The sequence below is a fragment of the Hypomesus nipponensis genome, chromosome 4 (assembly GCF_054491055.1).
Source record: "Hypomesus nipponensis isolate SF chromosome 4, ASM5449105v1, whole genome shotgun sequence".
Lineage (NCBI taxonomy): Eukaryota > Metazoa > Chordata > Actinopteri > Osmeriformes > Osmeridae > Hypomesus > Hypomesus nipponensis.
Window position 1 is genome coordinate 13,512,100 of NC_140364.1, and position 13,283 is coordinate 13,525,382.

The 13,283-nt window shown below is 43.0% G+C and overlaps 2 protein-coding genes across 4 annotated transcripts; both read left to right on the forward strand.

Annotated features, from left to right (window-relative positions):
• Positions 1–1,462: 1,462 nt before the first annotated feature.
• LOC146295703 (uncharacterized) lies at positions 1,463–6,822 on the forward strand. 3 transcript variants are annotated; one of them, XM_084696782.1, is made up of 3 exons: positions 1,463–1,617; positions 2,891–2,969; positions 3,074–6,822. In XM_084696782.1, the coding sequence occupies exon 3, from the start codon at positions 3,099–3,101 to the stop codon at positions 5,472–5,474; it is 2,376 nt and encodes a 791-aa protein (XP_084552908.1). In that variant the 5' UTR covers positions 1,463–1,617; positions 2,891–2,969; positions 3,074–3,098; the 3' UTR covers positions 5,475–6,822. The 3 variants fall into 3 exon arrangements, with proteins under 3 accessions (XP_084552908.1, XP_084552910.1, XP_084552909.1); XM_084696783.1 differs by having other exon boundaries at positions 1,487–1,612; XM_084696784.1 differs by lacking the exon at positions 2,891–2,969 and having other exon boundaries at positions 1,481–1,617.
• Positions 6,823–7,035: 213 nt separating this feature from the next.
• On the forward strand, positions 7,036–13,178 carry LOC146295704 (uncharacterized). Its single transcript, XM_084697119.1, has 3 exons — positions 7,036–7,174; positions 7,511–7,656; positions 7,751–13,178. Exon 3 carries the CDS (start codon positions 7,792–7,794, stop codon positions 12,715–12,717), a length of 4,926 nt encoding a protein of 1,641 aa, XP_084553245.1. The 5' UTR covers positions 7,036–7,174; positions 7,511–7,656; positions 7,751–7,791; the 3' UTR covers positions 12,718–13,178.
• Positions 13,179–13,283: the final 105 nt, after the last annotated feature.

The following is a 13,283-nucleotide window of genomic DNA, read 5'->3' on the forward strand; positions in this document are numbered from 1 at the left end:
GTAAGAATTTATTTGCCTCAAATAAAGAAACTTCTGGAAAAGTATTTGTACTTCTTTCTTTTAATTCATATTTATTCAAACCAAAATATTTTGGCAAAAATAATTAATGTACATCAATCCTATATTGTTAATAAAGGCTTTTTTGTATGACTGCTTCTACTTACTTGTTACATACATAACACACGATAGGTACATAAGGTATGACAGCATGTTTCAGCATGTGTGAAAACATCCTTAACAAATGGATGAAAAAAAAATCTAAATATTTTCCCTTTGAATCACTTAGTTTCAAATGATCTATTAATTGGTTTCTCTGGATCTTTGCCTGTGTTGTTGCAACCTGGGGCGGCTGACATCAGTTGTGCTGAAGACAGACGGTGCCATTAGTACCCAACTCACCCTTGCCGCAGAAAACATTAACTGCCTGCACTAGGGGCCCAGTAACCATGGCGAAACATACGGGGGAGGGGTAGAGGGGGGGTAGCAAGGGGCAGCAGGTTCATGCACAAATGTCTGGGATTGCTTCTTCAGCTTTTATCTGTGTCTCTCTTCCTTTCACTCTCCTTCTGAACCTCTCAAACACATATGCCACATATGCATATTTCCTTTTTAATAATCTTAAATTGCCTGTATTCCAACTGTATTATTATTTTCCTTTCTCCGCAACATCCCTTCCTTTCCTGACTTTTACGCTATGATAAGCAGTGAGGAAAGGAAGTAAATAAATCATATCTAATAAAGAGTAAATACTCATTTAAAGATACTTTTAAATATAGATTTTATTTTGACTGAAGAAGACACAAATTATACATTTTGGTGGACAAATCGAGAAAAGATGTGCAGTGTAAAATAAATGTAAAAAATAAATGTTTCTAATGGTTTAATTGTATAGTAAAATTGTGGGTTTTCATTCGTTTCATTTCATTCGTTTCAAAATAGCCACACTGAACACAAAATCCTTGTGGTAGCAACAGCAACCATCGAATAGCATAACAACCACCAGGGAGCACTGTAACTACCCGCCAGAGTCCTTCATCGGCGTGTCATATTTCATATATCATTTAATTACATCAGAGAGGAGTCAGATGGCTGAGCGATAAGGGAGTCGGGATAGTAATCAGAAGTATGCCGGATCGATAAATATTCATAGATGTAAAGCGACTTTGACTATTAGAAAAGCGCTATAAAAAAACGAATTATTATTATTAAATATATAAATATAAATACACATTGATTTGTGTCAATACGTTTTACAGCTCCAATACTCAAGGTATGTGTTTGTTGTGCGTCTGTTACAATTTCTTTTTGTACTTTTTTGTATGTTTTTACAACAACAAACCGTTGAATAAAGTCAGATGAATAACAGTTACTGAAATAACCGAGTATTCATTTTAACTGGCATCAAATAATGTGCGGAACTGAAAGCATGGGTTATTTTTCTTCCAGACACAGTGACGGATTTCCGGAAAGATTAGCCAATCAAACTACTCCTTTCGCAGAATCTGCTCTCTGCGCTCAGTATGCCGGAAAGCGAAAGAAGAACATATCTTGCCGCCAACCTACAAAGACGACACGTTAACATTAGACAAACGTCTTGTTGATAAAAAAAATTGTAAGGTGAGGCAATGTGTTTTTATGCAATAATTTACCTCAGAAACTGTGATTCACGTGAAGGATTTGAGAACACAGGGCTCCGTCTAATAGCTGGAAGTGCGTGTCGCACAACAAGCAAGTAGCCTAGCATTAGTAGCAGGCTACTACAGTAGCCAGACCAACAAGCAACAGCTTACAAGAGTAGCTACTACTAGTTCAAGGCCATAAAACTAGGCCGTCTTAATTATTGTTTCATATTAAACATGAACCAGTGTATATTTAGTAGAATTGGGTTAGCAGTTTGTGAGACGTATATTTGCACGGATAGTGGTTCCCAACCCTGGACCTCAAGGACCCCCCTGCCCTGCATGTTTGAGATGTTTCCCCCCTCCAGCACACCGAATTCAAATGAATGGGTCGTTATCAAGCTTTGCAGAAGCCTGGTAACGACCATTCATTTGAATTAGATGTGTTGGAACAGGGAAACATCTCAAACATGCAGGACAAGGGAGTCCCTGAGGACCATGGTTGCAAACCATTGGAACTGTAAACAATTGTCATCGTTAGCGATTCAGCCACTTATCAGGAACAAACTAGCCTAGCTATAGTATCTCTGTTGTAGCCTAGCTACAGTATCTCTGTTCTCTGAGGTAACTTAGCTTGCTACCCCAAGTTGGTAACCCCCTAAATCAGACCCCTTATGTTAATTTTCTTCCTCGAATGGTTATTTTTTTGAACGGTAGAAAAATCACGAATAATTCACACTAAGTCCAACTGTATCAAAGAGCTGTGTGCACATTTATTATAATTAACCGATGTCATTCTGTTGTGTTCCAACGGTGTTTTATTATTCGATCGGTTAAGTTTTTGATGAAGCCCACACAATCACCATATTAAACCCTTTCCGTCTGGGACTCGCACAGGATAGCAGTTAGACAACACTAAACAGATTAGCCACGTAATGTAGTTTGACCGTAAGATACAATTGAGATATATATATATATATATATACACACACACTCAGCAGTTTACAATGATTTATTTTGTTAAATAAATCCTCCAAATCCCTGTAAAATAAATCATTGTAAACGGCTGAGTGACTGACGTTAGAAGTTGTGTTCTTAATAAGGAAGATTTCGCGTCGGTTTCTATTGTTGCAATTTAGCTAGCCAACTAAACACACCATGTAATGGAACGCGTTTCTGCTTATTATAAATTTGTATATGTATGTATGTATATGTATAAACGTTAATCTAGTTACAACAAAGTGTCCGACTTGCTACGTTCTCCATTGCAGATTAGAACTTCACATAAGAATGAGCTCTTACAAATCCTGGAACATTGCTGTAAATTAGCTCATTTTGCTAAACCATAAGGTATTGTAACGTCATCAATGTAATTACCTGACAGTGAATTACTTGCAATTATTGTCATGTTACACTTTTAAACATTAATTTCCTTTGAATTTGTTTCAATTCAGCATCTTGTGAACTGAAAGCAGGGATATGGAGGAGATTCTTAAACTAGAAGAAGGTCGCGGTGATGCCTTCAACAGTGAGAAGAAACTGCTTGCGGAAGAAGTACAGAGTGACGACAAGGACCAACCCAATAAGGAAGAGGGTGAAATCGTTCCAGAGACACAACTAGAAGAAGCTGCGTCAGTACCAGCCAATGAAGTGGACTCTGGAGCGGACGTGTCAAACGAGAGCCCTGATCCACCTCTTAAGAGAAGAGGTCGGCCAAAGGGGTCAGGAGCCAAGAAAGCCAGCGTGCCCGCAGAGTCGGATCCAGGCGCGTTGAACGACAGAGACAAGATGCCCAAGCGAGGCAGGGGCCGACCGAAAGGATCGGGCTCCTTGAAGCAACCTATCCAAGAGATGCTGGCTGGCACTGAGGAGGAGACCCCTAGCACCGAGGAGGTGACCCCTGGCAACGAGGAAGTGACCCCTAGCAACGAGGAGGTGACCCCTAGCAACCGGGAGGTGACCCCTGGCACTGAGGAGAAGACCCCTAGCAACGAGGAGGTGACCCCTAGCAACGAGGAGGTGACTCCTGGCACTGAGGAGAAGACCCCTAGCAACGAGGAGGTGACCCCTAGCAACAAGGAGGTGACCCCTAGCAACGAGGAGGTGACCCCTGGCACCGAGGAGGTGACGGCCGGCACTGAGGATGTCACGGAGGCAGATGCGCCTGACAACGCCCCCACGCAGTCCAAGAAGCGGAGAGGCAGGCCGAAAGGCTCTACGTATAAGAAGCAGCAGCAGGTGGAGGAGGCGGAAGAGGCAGTTGTGGCCAGTGAAGAGGAATCGGGAGCGGACAGGTCGAATAAAAGTGCTGACACACCCAAAAGGGGGAGGGGAGCCGCAAAAGGCTCCAAGAAATCTCAAGTACAGGAAGAGGCGGCTGGCAGTTGTGAGGAGTCAGGGGGAGACGTGTCAAACGAAACTCCTGGCGTGCCCAAAAGAGGGAGGGGGAGACCCAAAGGGTCAGGTGGCAAGAAATCTCAAGTTAAAGAAGATGTTGCTGTCAGTGGAGAAGAGTCTGGGACAGACGTGGTAAACAACAAACCCCCAACAAGGGGAAGGGGGAGACCCAAGAAGCAAAAGGTTGAACAAGATGTCACCGACAGTAGTGTGGAAGAAATTGGCGCTGGGGAATCTCCACCCCCTAAAAAAGGACGAGGTAGGCCCAAGGGGTCCTTTTCAAAGAAGCAAAAGGTGAAACAAGAGGTCACCGACAGTGAGGAGGAAATGAGCGCTGATGAATCTCCACCCCCTAAAAAAAGACGAGGTAGGCCCAAGGGGTCCTTTTCAAAGAAGCAAAAGGTGAAACAAGATGTCACCGACAGTGAGGAGGAAATGAGCGCTGATGAATCTCCACCCCCTAAAAAAAGACGAGGTAGGCCCAAGGGGTCCTTTTCAAAGAAGCAAAAGGTGAAACAAGATGTCACCGACAGTGAGGAGGAAATGAGCGCTGATGAATCTCCACCCCCTAAAAAAGGACGAGGTAGGCCCAAGGGGTCCGGGTGTAAGAAGCCCCCGGGGCTAAAGGTCCACGGCACGGTGCCAGGCAAACGGGGCAGGCCACACAAAGTGGTTGACCACCCTCCCAGCAGGCTGCGGACGCTCAAGAGCCGAAGCCAGGCCCAGAAGAAGCGGGGCCAGGCCAAGAAGGATCTCAGTCCACCGAGGAGAGGGAGGCCCAGGAAGAACCCCACGCTACCCAGGCAGGAGGAGAAAGGGCCGAGGGTGTGGAAGCCTCTCGGTCGCCCGCGCAAGTACCCCAGAGTCGATCCCCCTCCCACAGCTCAACCCAGACCGAGGGGACGCCCCAAAAAGACTGAGTCAAAGAAATTTGCTCACTTGCGCAGCTTCCTCGTCAGCTCTCTGGACTCCAGTAACGGGTCTCCGCGGAAACGTGGTCGGCCTTTGGGTTCTTTCAAAGACAAAAAAAAAACTGCCGCCGTTCCCTCAAACGACGCTAGGTCGGAGCCACGCAAGCGAGGCCGCCCGCCAAGTTCTGGCAAGCTCAAGAAAACTGAGACGGAGGAGGCAGACACTGATGTTGCATCTTCAACCAAACACAGTCGCTTCTCCAACGGGAAAACCGACTCTCCAACCAAGGCAGCTCCGCAGACTAAAGGAAAGAGCAGTAGGAAAAAGGCGGAGGTTACGAAACCTGAAGTTTCGAACGAGGTGGAGGAGGAGGTCAAGGAGGAGGTGAAGGAGGAGGAGCAGGAGGAGGAAGAGGAGCAGCCAGTGGATGCAGAGAAGGAAGGAGAGCCGGAAGATATTGCCCCAGTGGTTGCCAGTACTGAAGAAGCGGTGGAGAAGAATGATGGAAAGGGCTTCCCTCCGATTGAAGAAAGTGAGATTGTATGAGGCCTTGCAGTTGCAGCTATGGATAAAGGTTAGGATATCTGGGGTGGTGGGGAAATGACATCAGCCAAAAAAGTTGCCTCAAAAAAAGAACTTGAAAACATAAACCCTGAAAAAAGGATGTTTGTTCACATTTTCTTAATGGGATATCTCTCCTTAACTCCTTATGTTTTGCTGACTGTCTTGTGATGTATTTTCTTTTGATAATTGCCTATAACAACATACCCATAGTAGTCATTACTTTGAGTTGTCTTTGGTTAACAACATGACATTCTCAAATCCTTGTGTTTTCTTGACTAACTGGTTCATGTTTTTTTTTTCTTTTTGTGTTTGTCTATAATACATTTCATGGTTGTCTTTATTTTTTTGTTTTTTTTTTACTAATATGAAGTTGTGCCCACAGACACTTTTTAAACTTGCAAACTGTTCACGTTTAACTTTGTTAATAAAATGTAGTCTATGACTGAAACTCATGCTTCTGAATGCCCATACAATTGATCTTCCATTAGCATACTTTTTTTCTTACCATGTTTGGAAAGCGCAGGAATGTATAAATCATCGCTGAAATAAGATGAACAAGTGTCAGACTGTATTGAATCACTTTGAAGTGCTATTTTTGTAAAAACAAATTTTCATAAATGTTTCCCTGAAGTTCAGTTATTTCCTTAGTTACAGAGGATGTATCTTGTTTTGTTTGCCTTAATTTTCAAAGCTTTGAATGTATAGCAAATTAGTTTTTTCTCTTCCCTATACATCTAGGACCAGTTTTCCATACATGGATTATACCTTTTCCTAGACTCAACGTTTTCAATGGAGATCTTCTCAAAAACTTCTCTCTTATTTTAAGACTAGGTTTAATCCATGTCTGTGTAGCAGCGCGTCTTGTGTAGAACTCTCCCTAAGATGTACAATGTATCTTTTGAGTTTTCTAAAGTCAAAAGTTACATTTTAACATAATTATATCCTTTTATCTCGGTTATGTTTTTGTGTAAAAAAAAAAAACGTTATATTTGTTCCCCAACTGTTCTTCAGTGTACTGTTGTCACATGTCTTTTAGTGGGTGGTTTAGTTTCACAGACCTTGGGTGTTTTGTCGTGTGTGTGAAGATGGCTTGTTACAGGGGTGGGGGTACATGGATTGGTACATGTTTCAATGATATAATTAGTCATACTTTTGAACTCGTTAGTATTACTGTATGTGATGTCATACAATGTATTTAATGCTTTGTAGCCCCCTGTGACTCAAACACATACACAATTTTGACGATAGTAAATACGTTTTTTGCTATGTTTTCTGAGCAAGAGACTACATTGTTGAGATTACGGTGTCAAAATAAAATTCGGCATTTTGATTGATTGGTTTTCTTATAGTATACGTGATAGTTAATTTAATAGCAGTTAGCTTATCGAAGGGTAGTTAGGTTATTTAGGCTATTATAATAGACTTCCCAGAGAATATTACTACATGGAACCATGGAACCCACATCGAGGCATTCAGAAACACACTCGGCACTTTGATTTCAAGCGCGCAGTGGTTGCAACACTTTTTTCCGGTTCCTTTACCGTACGAAAACAACACTGGAAGGAAGAGAGGACGTTCCGGGCTTTAACATCTCAGAAATCCAATACATACCAGCGATGTAAATAGATAATCTGCTTTAGTTTGTCTAAATGTGCGATTTTTCAAGACGACCAAACTTATACGTAAGTGTTTGGGGAATGGGGAAGGGATCTTGGGATAAAAGTGCACGTGTTTCACATCCTTTATCACCGGTAACATGCAACGTTAACATAGCGTTTTTTAAGTTAAGTCAGGTTAGTAAATTATCTTCTATTGGCAATTAATTATAACATTTACATTGCTGAGCCCGGACTACATTTACACATTATTGTGTCTTTGTATTGCTAGATTTGTACATAAAGAACATCATAAATGATGCTCCCAAAAGTTTTTTGTTTGTTTAGATAAGATAGAAAAGTACTGTTTTCATTGCAAAATTAATAATAGGACACAACTTTTTATTTCAATTGAATTGTTAGTGACTTCCCCCCTGAGTTCTTGTTGGTCTACGGCAACATGGAGAGTTTGGACAACAGTTTAATAAGACGGACACTCATTCGATGACATCACCGTTGCAGCTACTAATTAATCAATAAACTCAAGCCAAAAGATCACAGAGTTTAAGGTGGGCTGATGCAACGTTTAATCGAATTATTAATCCCCCAAATAAAATTGCTCAAGCTGTACATCGTTTTTTACTTTGTTTTTATTTCTTTCAGAGCTGTGTGAAGTTGGAGACAATGTCCATCATGTTGACACTATGAAGGGAAAGCTTAATGATATATCTCCATGCACAGCAGCTGTAAGTATCCCAAGTCAAATGTCTATGAGCGCTCAAGAGCCAGGACTAAGGAGAATTGGAGATATGCTGCAATCAAAGCGTAAAATTGGGCGACCATTTAAGAAAAAAACATTGATTAAAATGGCTAAACTGATGACAATAGTGCAAAAGGAGGATGCTATTTACAACAACAAACAAGATGGTTGGGTGGAAGAAAAAGTGACAACGGTCCAGCAGGAAGTTCCCTCCCATAAACACAAGAAAGTAATAATAAAAAATAAAAAAACAGAAACTGATTTTTCACACTTAAGACGATCTTCCAGAACAACAAAACCTGTTGAAATAACAGACTTTACTCCGGATCCTATTGAACACATTTTACCACCATCAGGACATATCGAGCCTTTCCTGAGGAAAGAAGATTCAACTTGTACCCTTTCGACAGCCTCACCAACAAGGATGTGTAGTGCAGAGGCTGCCCCTCAAATTGACGTCCCAAGTCTTCACAAGGGAAAAATAAAAGGAAGGCAAAGATCTCCTAAGAAAAGCAGTGAAATTAAAAACAAGAAAATCACTTATGAAGGCTCTGATCCTCCCAATATTCCTACAAAGACCCTCCCTGAGGTTGAGCATACAGTTAACGGGGTAGAGAAACCCACAAATGCGAAAAAAAGAAAGATAGACAGTGAAGCTAATATAAAAAGCAAACAAGGAATTACTGCTTTAGAACCAATGTTTTCAACAGTTCCTAAGGAGGATATTTATGCTGATAACGGCATTTCAACACAAACGGTAATAACCCCTCTCAATTCACTGCACCAGAAACCACTTAAACGTACTAAATACAAGAAAAGCAAAAGAGCAAGGGATATTCCCTTATTGAATACAACGGAACAATTTGGTGTGTGCTGTTTATTACCTGAGTCTCCTGTGCCGCAATCACCTGACGCAGAAAACCCCAGAAAAGCTAAGAAGCAGTGTAACATCAAGAGTCCACAGAAATCTTTTCATCCATCAGAGAAGAAAACTAATGTGAAATGTGTCACGTCAACAAAGGCAAAGAAATCAAGGAAAAGGAAAGTTCCCTCGAAAACTAACGGAGTTGACTCATCGATTGCTGATATTATTCTTGGAGAAATGCCAGTTCGTTCTTCTAAGTCAGTTCATGGCTCAAAACTCAAAAACAAAAACAGTTGTCATTCAAAAAAACCTCAAACAGAGGCTGTGTCACCACTGACTAGGGACAGTCTGCCAATCAAAGTTGAACCACAAACACGAAAGGGTTCAAGAAATAAGTCGAATAATGCAGATTTGACATCAAATCCGGAGACTAAAAACCACCCTGAAAAGAAGAGCCAGCAAAAAAGCAGGGTGAAAAAAAATCGAATTACGAAAACCAACATCTTGAACCTTTCCACTGCTCTCCCCTACCCCACTGCAGCAAATGAAAACATACTGTTACCTGTGTTAAATCCAGCCATTGCTGAGAAGCCAAAACACGAAATGCCAAGTCTACTGACTTCCATTGTGTCCGGGCCTGTTCCAGCATCACTAGCCACACCTTCAGAAAAAGGACAGGTAGCAGAACCCGTGAGTGCTCATAGTTTGAAGAGAAAACAACCACAAAAAGTAATGAGATCTAAGAAGAGAGAGGTCAGAACTTCTAAACTTAAGTTACATAACGGTTGTAATGTCTCAAACGATGAAGACCTAGTCAAATGTACAGAAATGGACGGCGTGCTCAATGAAATGAAAAACGGCCCAAAAAAGAAGAAAAGGGTAATGAAAGCTTCCAGGGGGAAAACGGGTGACTTAAATATGCAGAGTGCATGCCCCGAATCTGTAGTGCACAGTACCGTAACAGAAGACAAACTAGCTCCTGTTGCTGTTAAGGTGAAACATAAAAAGTTGAGTCTTCCCCCTTCCGATACAACACCACCTCTTCCATCTTCAGCGGCTTCGCCGGACAAAGGACAGTTGGCAGAGTCTGTGAGTCCTGCGGGGGGGAAGAGACGACCACAGCAAAGAGGAAAGCTGTCTAAGAGAAAGTCTAGGCCGCCTCGAAAGAAAAGAAAAGTAAACAACAGGAACAATCTCTCCAAAGAAATCAAACCACTTGAATCAGTGAAAGTGCCAAGTGACAAGGTGCTTACCGCAAAAGTGGTGAAGGATGACCTTGCTGTAGCTTCAACAGCTGAGCATGAAAACACAGTGGTGGGCTTCAATCACTATACCACACCTTCAGGAAGATATACCAAAGACATTTCAATCCTTTCAGACAGTACCATTGAGAGTGTGGCTGAACTAGACAATACTTCGTGGGAGTCCACAGATGCACCCGATATAAATCAAAGTTCTAGCCAATCTGAAACTATTCCTTCTAATATGGATGTATTACGTGACAGAAAGATTCAAAAACAGACTTGTGGATCCCAGGGCGAGACTGGAGCTTCAGAGACAGTTCACGAAAACAAGGAGGCCATAAATAGACTGTCAACAGCTGACAACGCATTGCTGCATTCAAATGTGAAACTAAGAAAACCTGTAACATGTTGTTTCTGTGGCTGCACATTTCGACACATCTCGGCATACTCAGTTCACGAGTGCATTCACACAGGCAAGAAGCCCTACAGGTGCTTGAAATGTGGCAAGAGATTCGCTCAGTTTTCCAAACTCCGTTTGCACGCCAACATCCACAGACGGCCAGACCATATCCGGTGTCCATGCTGTTCTCTAGGGTTTCCAAACAAAGCTGAGTTGATTGTCCATTTCAAGATTCACATGAAAAGGACCAAAAAGGTCAGTTTAATGGGACAAGGAAGAGACATTCAAGCTCGGATGCCTGCTGTTGACAGTCTACCCCCTGTCCCTCTGAACACCAGCGCCTCCCTCATACGTCCCTCTTCTTTCAATGACACGTTAGAAATGCACACGTCGCCAACAAACGGCCTTGTGAAGCCTTACATCTGCAGCATCTGTGGTATGAAGTTTGACAAGTCCTCAAGTTACTACATTCATGGGAGAACTCACCGGCATGCACAGCCGTATGCCTGCTCCGTGTGTGGCGAAGGCTTCAATCAGCTGAGGAAGCTGAAAGCCCACTCTAGAACTCACTCAGGAGAGATGCCGTCCTCTGCTGCCCGCTGCGATGACGCCTCCTGTGGCTTGTCGTCACCGCACTCACATCCAACCTCCAAAGTACGTTCTGAGACGAATGATGAAGCCGATGGTAGGACAGTTGACTCTGACGGTTTTCTGGTTAAGCAAGGGGTAGACGGACAGATCAACACCCCCATGTTCTTTAAATGTCAGATTTGCAAACAGCTGCACCGTCACTGGTGTCAATATGTTCTTCATCTGCAAACGCACACCAAAGTCTACTTATACCTATGTGAGGTCTGTCGACAACAGTATAACCAGGTCTCTAAGACGACTAAACATTGTAAGGTTTGTTGTAGAAAGAGTGGGGAGGAAAGGGCATGTAATGCATCCCTGTCCGAAGTCTTGCAGGAGCCTCCATCGTCTCAGAGTCGGACGCTCAGACATCCTCCTGAGTTTTTGCCCGGCGATTATCAGGAACGATGGTCTCAGGCTTCCTCCTCTGAGATGAGCTGTGGTTCAGAGCATCAGGAGAAACAGCCAGCCAGAAAGCTCTCTGGTTTGCTGACGAACACCTCGCGTAGAAGATGCGCATGTGCGCAGTGTGGAAAGTCCTTCAACCAATGGAACAAGCTCTGGCTGCATCACAAGATGCACCGACAGAAAGGCAGGTGCTTCCCATGTACTCAGTGCAAGTTGGAGTTTTATTATTTTGGGTCATACAGGGACCACATGCAGGAGCATGCCACCCTCAGCCCCTTTGTCTGCTCTTTGTGTCCCAAAGCCTTCATCGCCAGCGAGGACCTCAACACCCATCTTTGTGAACATCACAACCCGTGCGAATGCCTTAAATGCGACACGTGCGGAAAATGTTTTACGAGTTTTCAAAGCTTGGAGAGACACGGCCGGCTGCACAAAGGCGCTAACTCGAATCACTGTCTCCTGTGTGACGTGTCGTTTCGCAGCACCTCGGCCTTGCAAGACCACTTGAAGACCCACAAAAGCCTTCTTCGGAACCCCCTCCCTGTAGGGCCGGTGGAACCTTTCCTATATCCATATCACTGTAGAAAATGCAAGGCCAGATTCACGAGCACAGATTTGCTACAAGCTCATCAGGTCTGCCATCTCAATGCAAGAGGTAACCCTGTTGGCAGTTCACCTCAGACGGTGGCTCGCTCTCATCAATCCAAAACTCCTAGTAAAGTGATTCCGAAGGCCTTACCTGTGTTCTCCAAACAAAAAAAGACTCGTCCCGTCACCAAGAGGAATAACCTGTTTCGGTATCCTCACCCAGACCAACTGTATGTGGTCCCTGTCCTGTCCTCAGAACCACCAGTCGTTATTTCAGACGCCGAAGATCCCCAAGTTATCGTCACTACTCCTTTAACTCCCAGCTCCCCAATCAGCAACCCGTCAGACATTGTGCACAACGGTCAAGCAAATGGAATCACTGAAGTGTCGCCCTCACAGTCGGCTCAGCCCACACCAAAATCAACAACCGTTCTACTCAATGACGTCAACGCCAAGCTGTGTCGCCAAGCAACGACACCTTTGAAACACACCTCCTCTGGTCCCTTGGGTAGAGACCTGGTGCAGAATGTCCCACCTTATGGTCAGGCAGTCTCCAGGGATGAAGATGCGGACGATGAGTACGAAGACGATGATCTCGTCGAAGTTTCAGCCGCTGCTGAGACTCCCGGAGAGCCGGAGGGTGATGGGTTCAGCTGTGTGGTTTGCCAAGCTACTTTTACAGTTGTTTCAGACCTTCACGATCATTATGTGCACCATGCCAGAGGAGTTATATGAAAAACGATTTTTTGTTTTGTTATTTCATGTGAATAGGTGCCTAGGGTTTTCCCCTTCATTTGTGTGATAGTAGCTTTTTAACATTGTTTTAAAACAAAGTTTATTTTCAATGACTGATTCTTATTTCTTATTTAGATTCATATTCTCAGGACCAACACTGTCACTAAAAGCTTATGTAACAATGTCAATTTTAATTGTGTAAAAGATCACTTAATGACACTATTGAAAGTTTTTCTATCTTTGGATACATCATGTTTATCTTTTGAACACGTTTAGCAATAAATGAGTGTTTGAAAAACTGTGAATGCCAACATTAAGAATATGCTGTATTAGTTATGTTAAACAATTCTTAGTATTAAGATGCATATGTCTTAGCCATGGAAACGATTTTCTTTCCTTTTTTGTACGAGGTAATCTAGACTCAAAAAGTTTGTTGTAAATAAAAATGTACTCTTACTCAGTTTCACTTGTGTTGTCTGTCCATTCATCAAGTTAGCCTTCTCATTCATAACTGTGATCAGAACATGCCAGAGTATTTTCTTGCATCTCAAAATTACTATAATTGT

What these genes read in the sequence shown, in the direction of transcription:
- LOC146295704 (XM_084697119.1), top strand. Translation starts at nt 7,792, where the DNA reads ATGAAGGGAAAGCTTAATGATATATCTCCATGCACAGCAGCTGTAAGT.
- LOC146295703 (XM_084696782.1), top strand. Translation starts at nt 3,099, where the DNA reads ATGGAGGAGATTCTTAAACTAGAAGAAGGTCGCGGTGATGCCTTCAAC.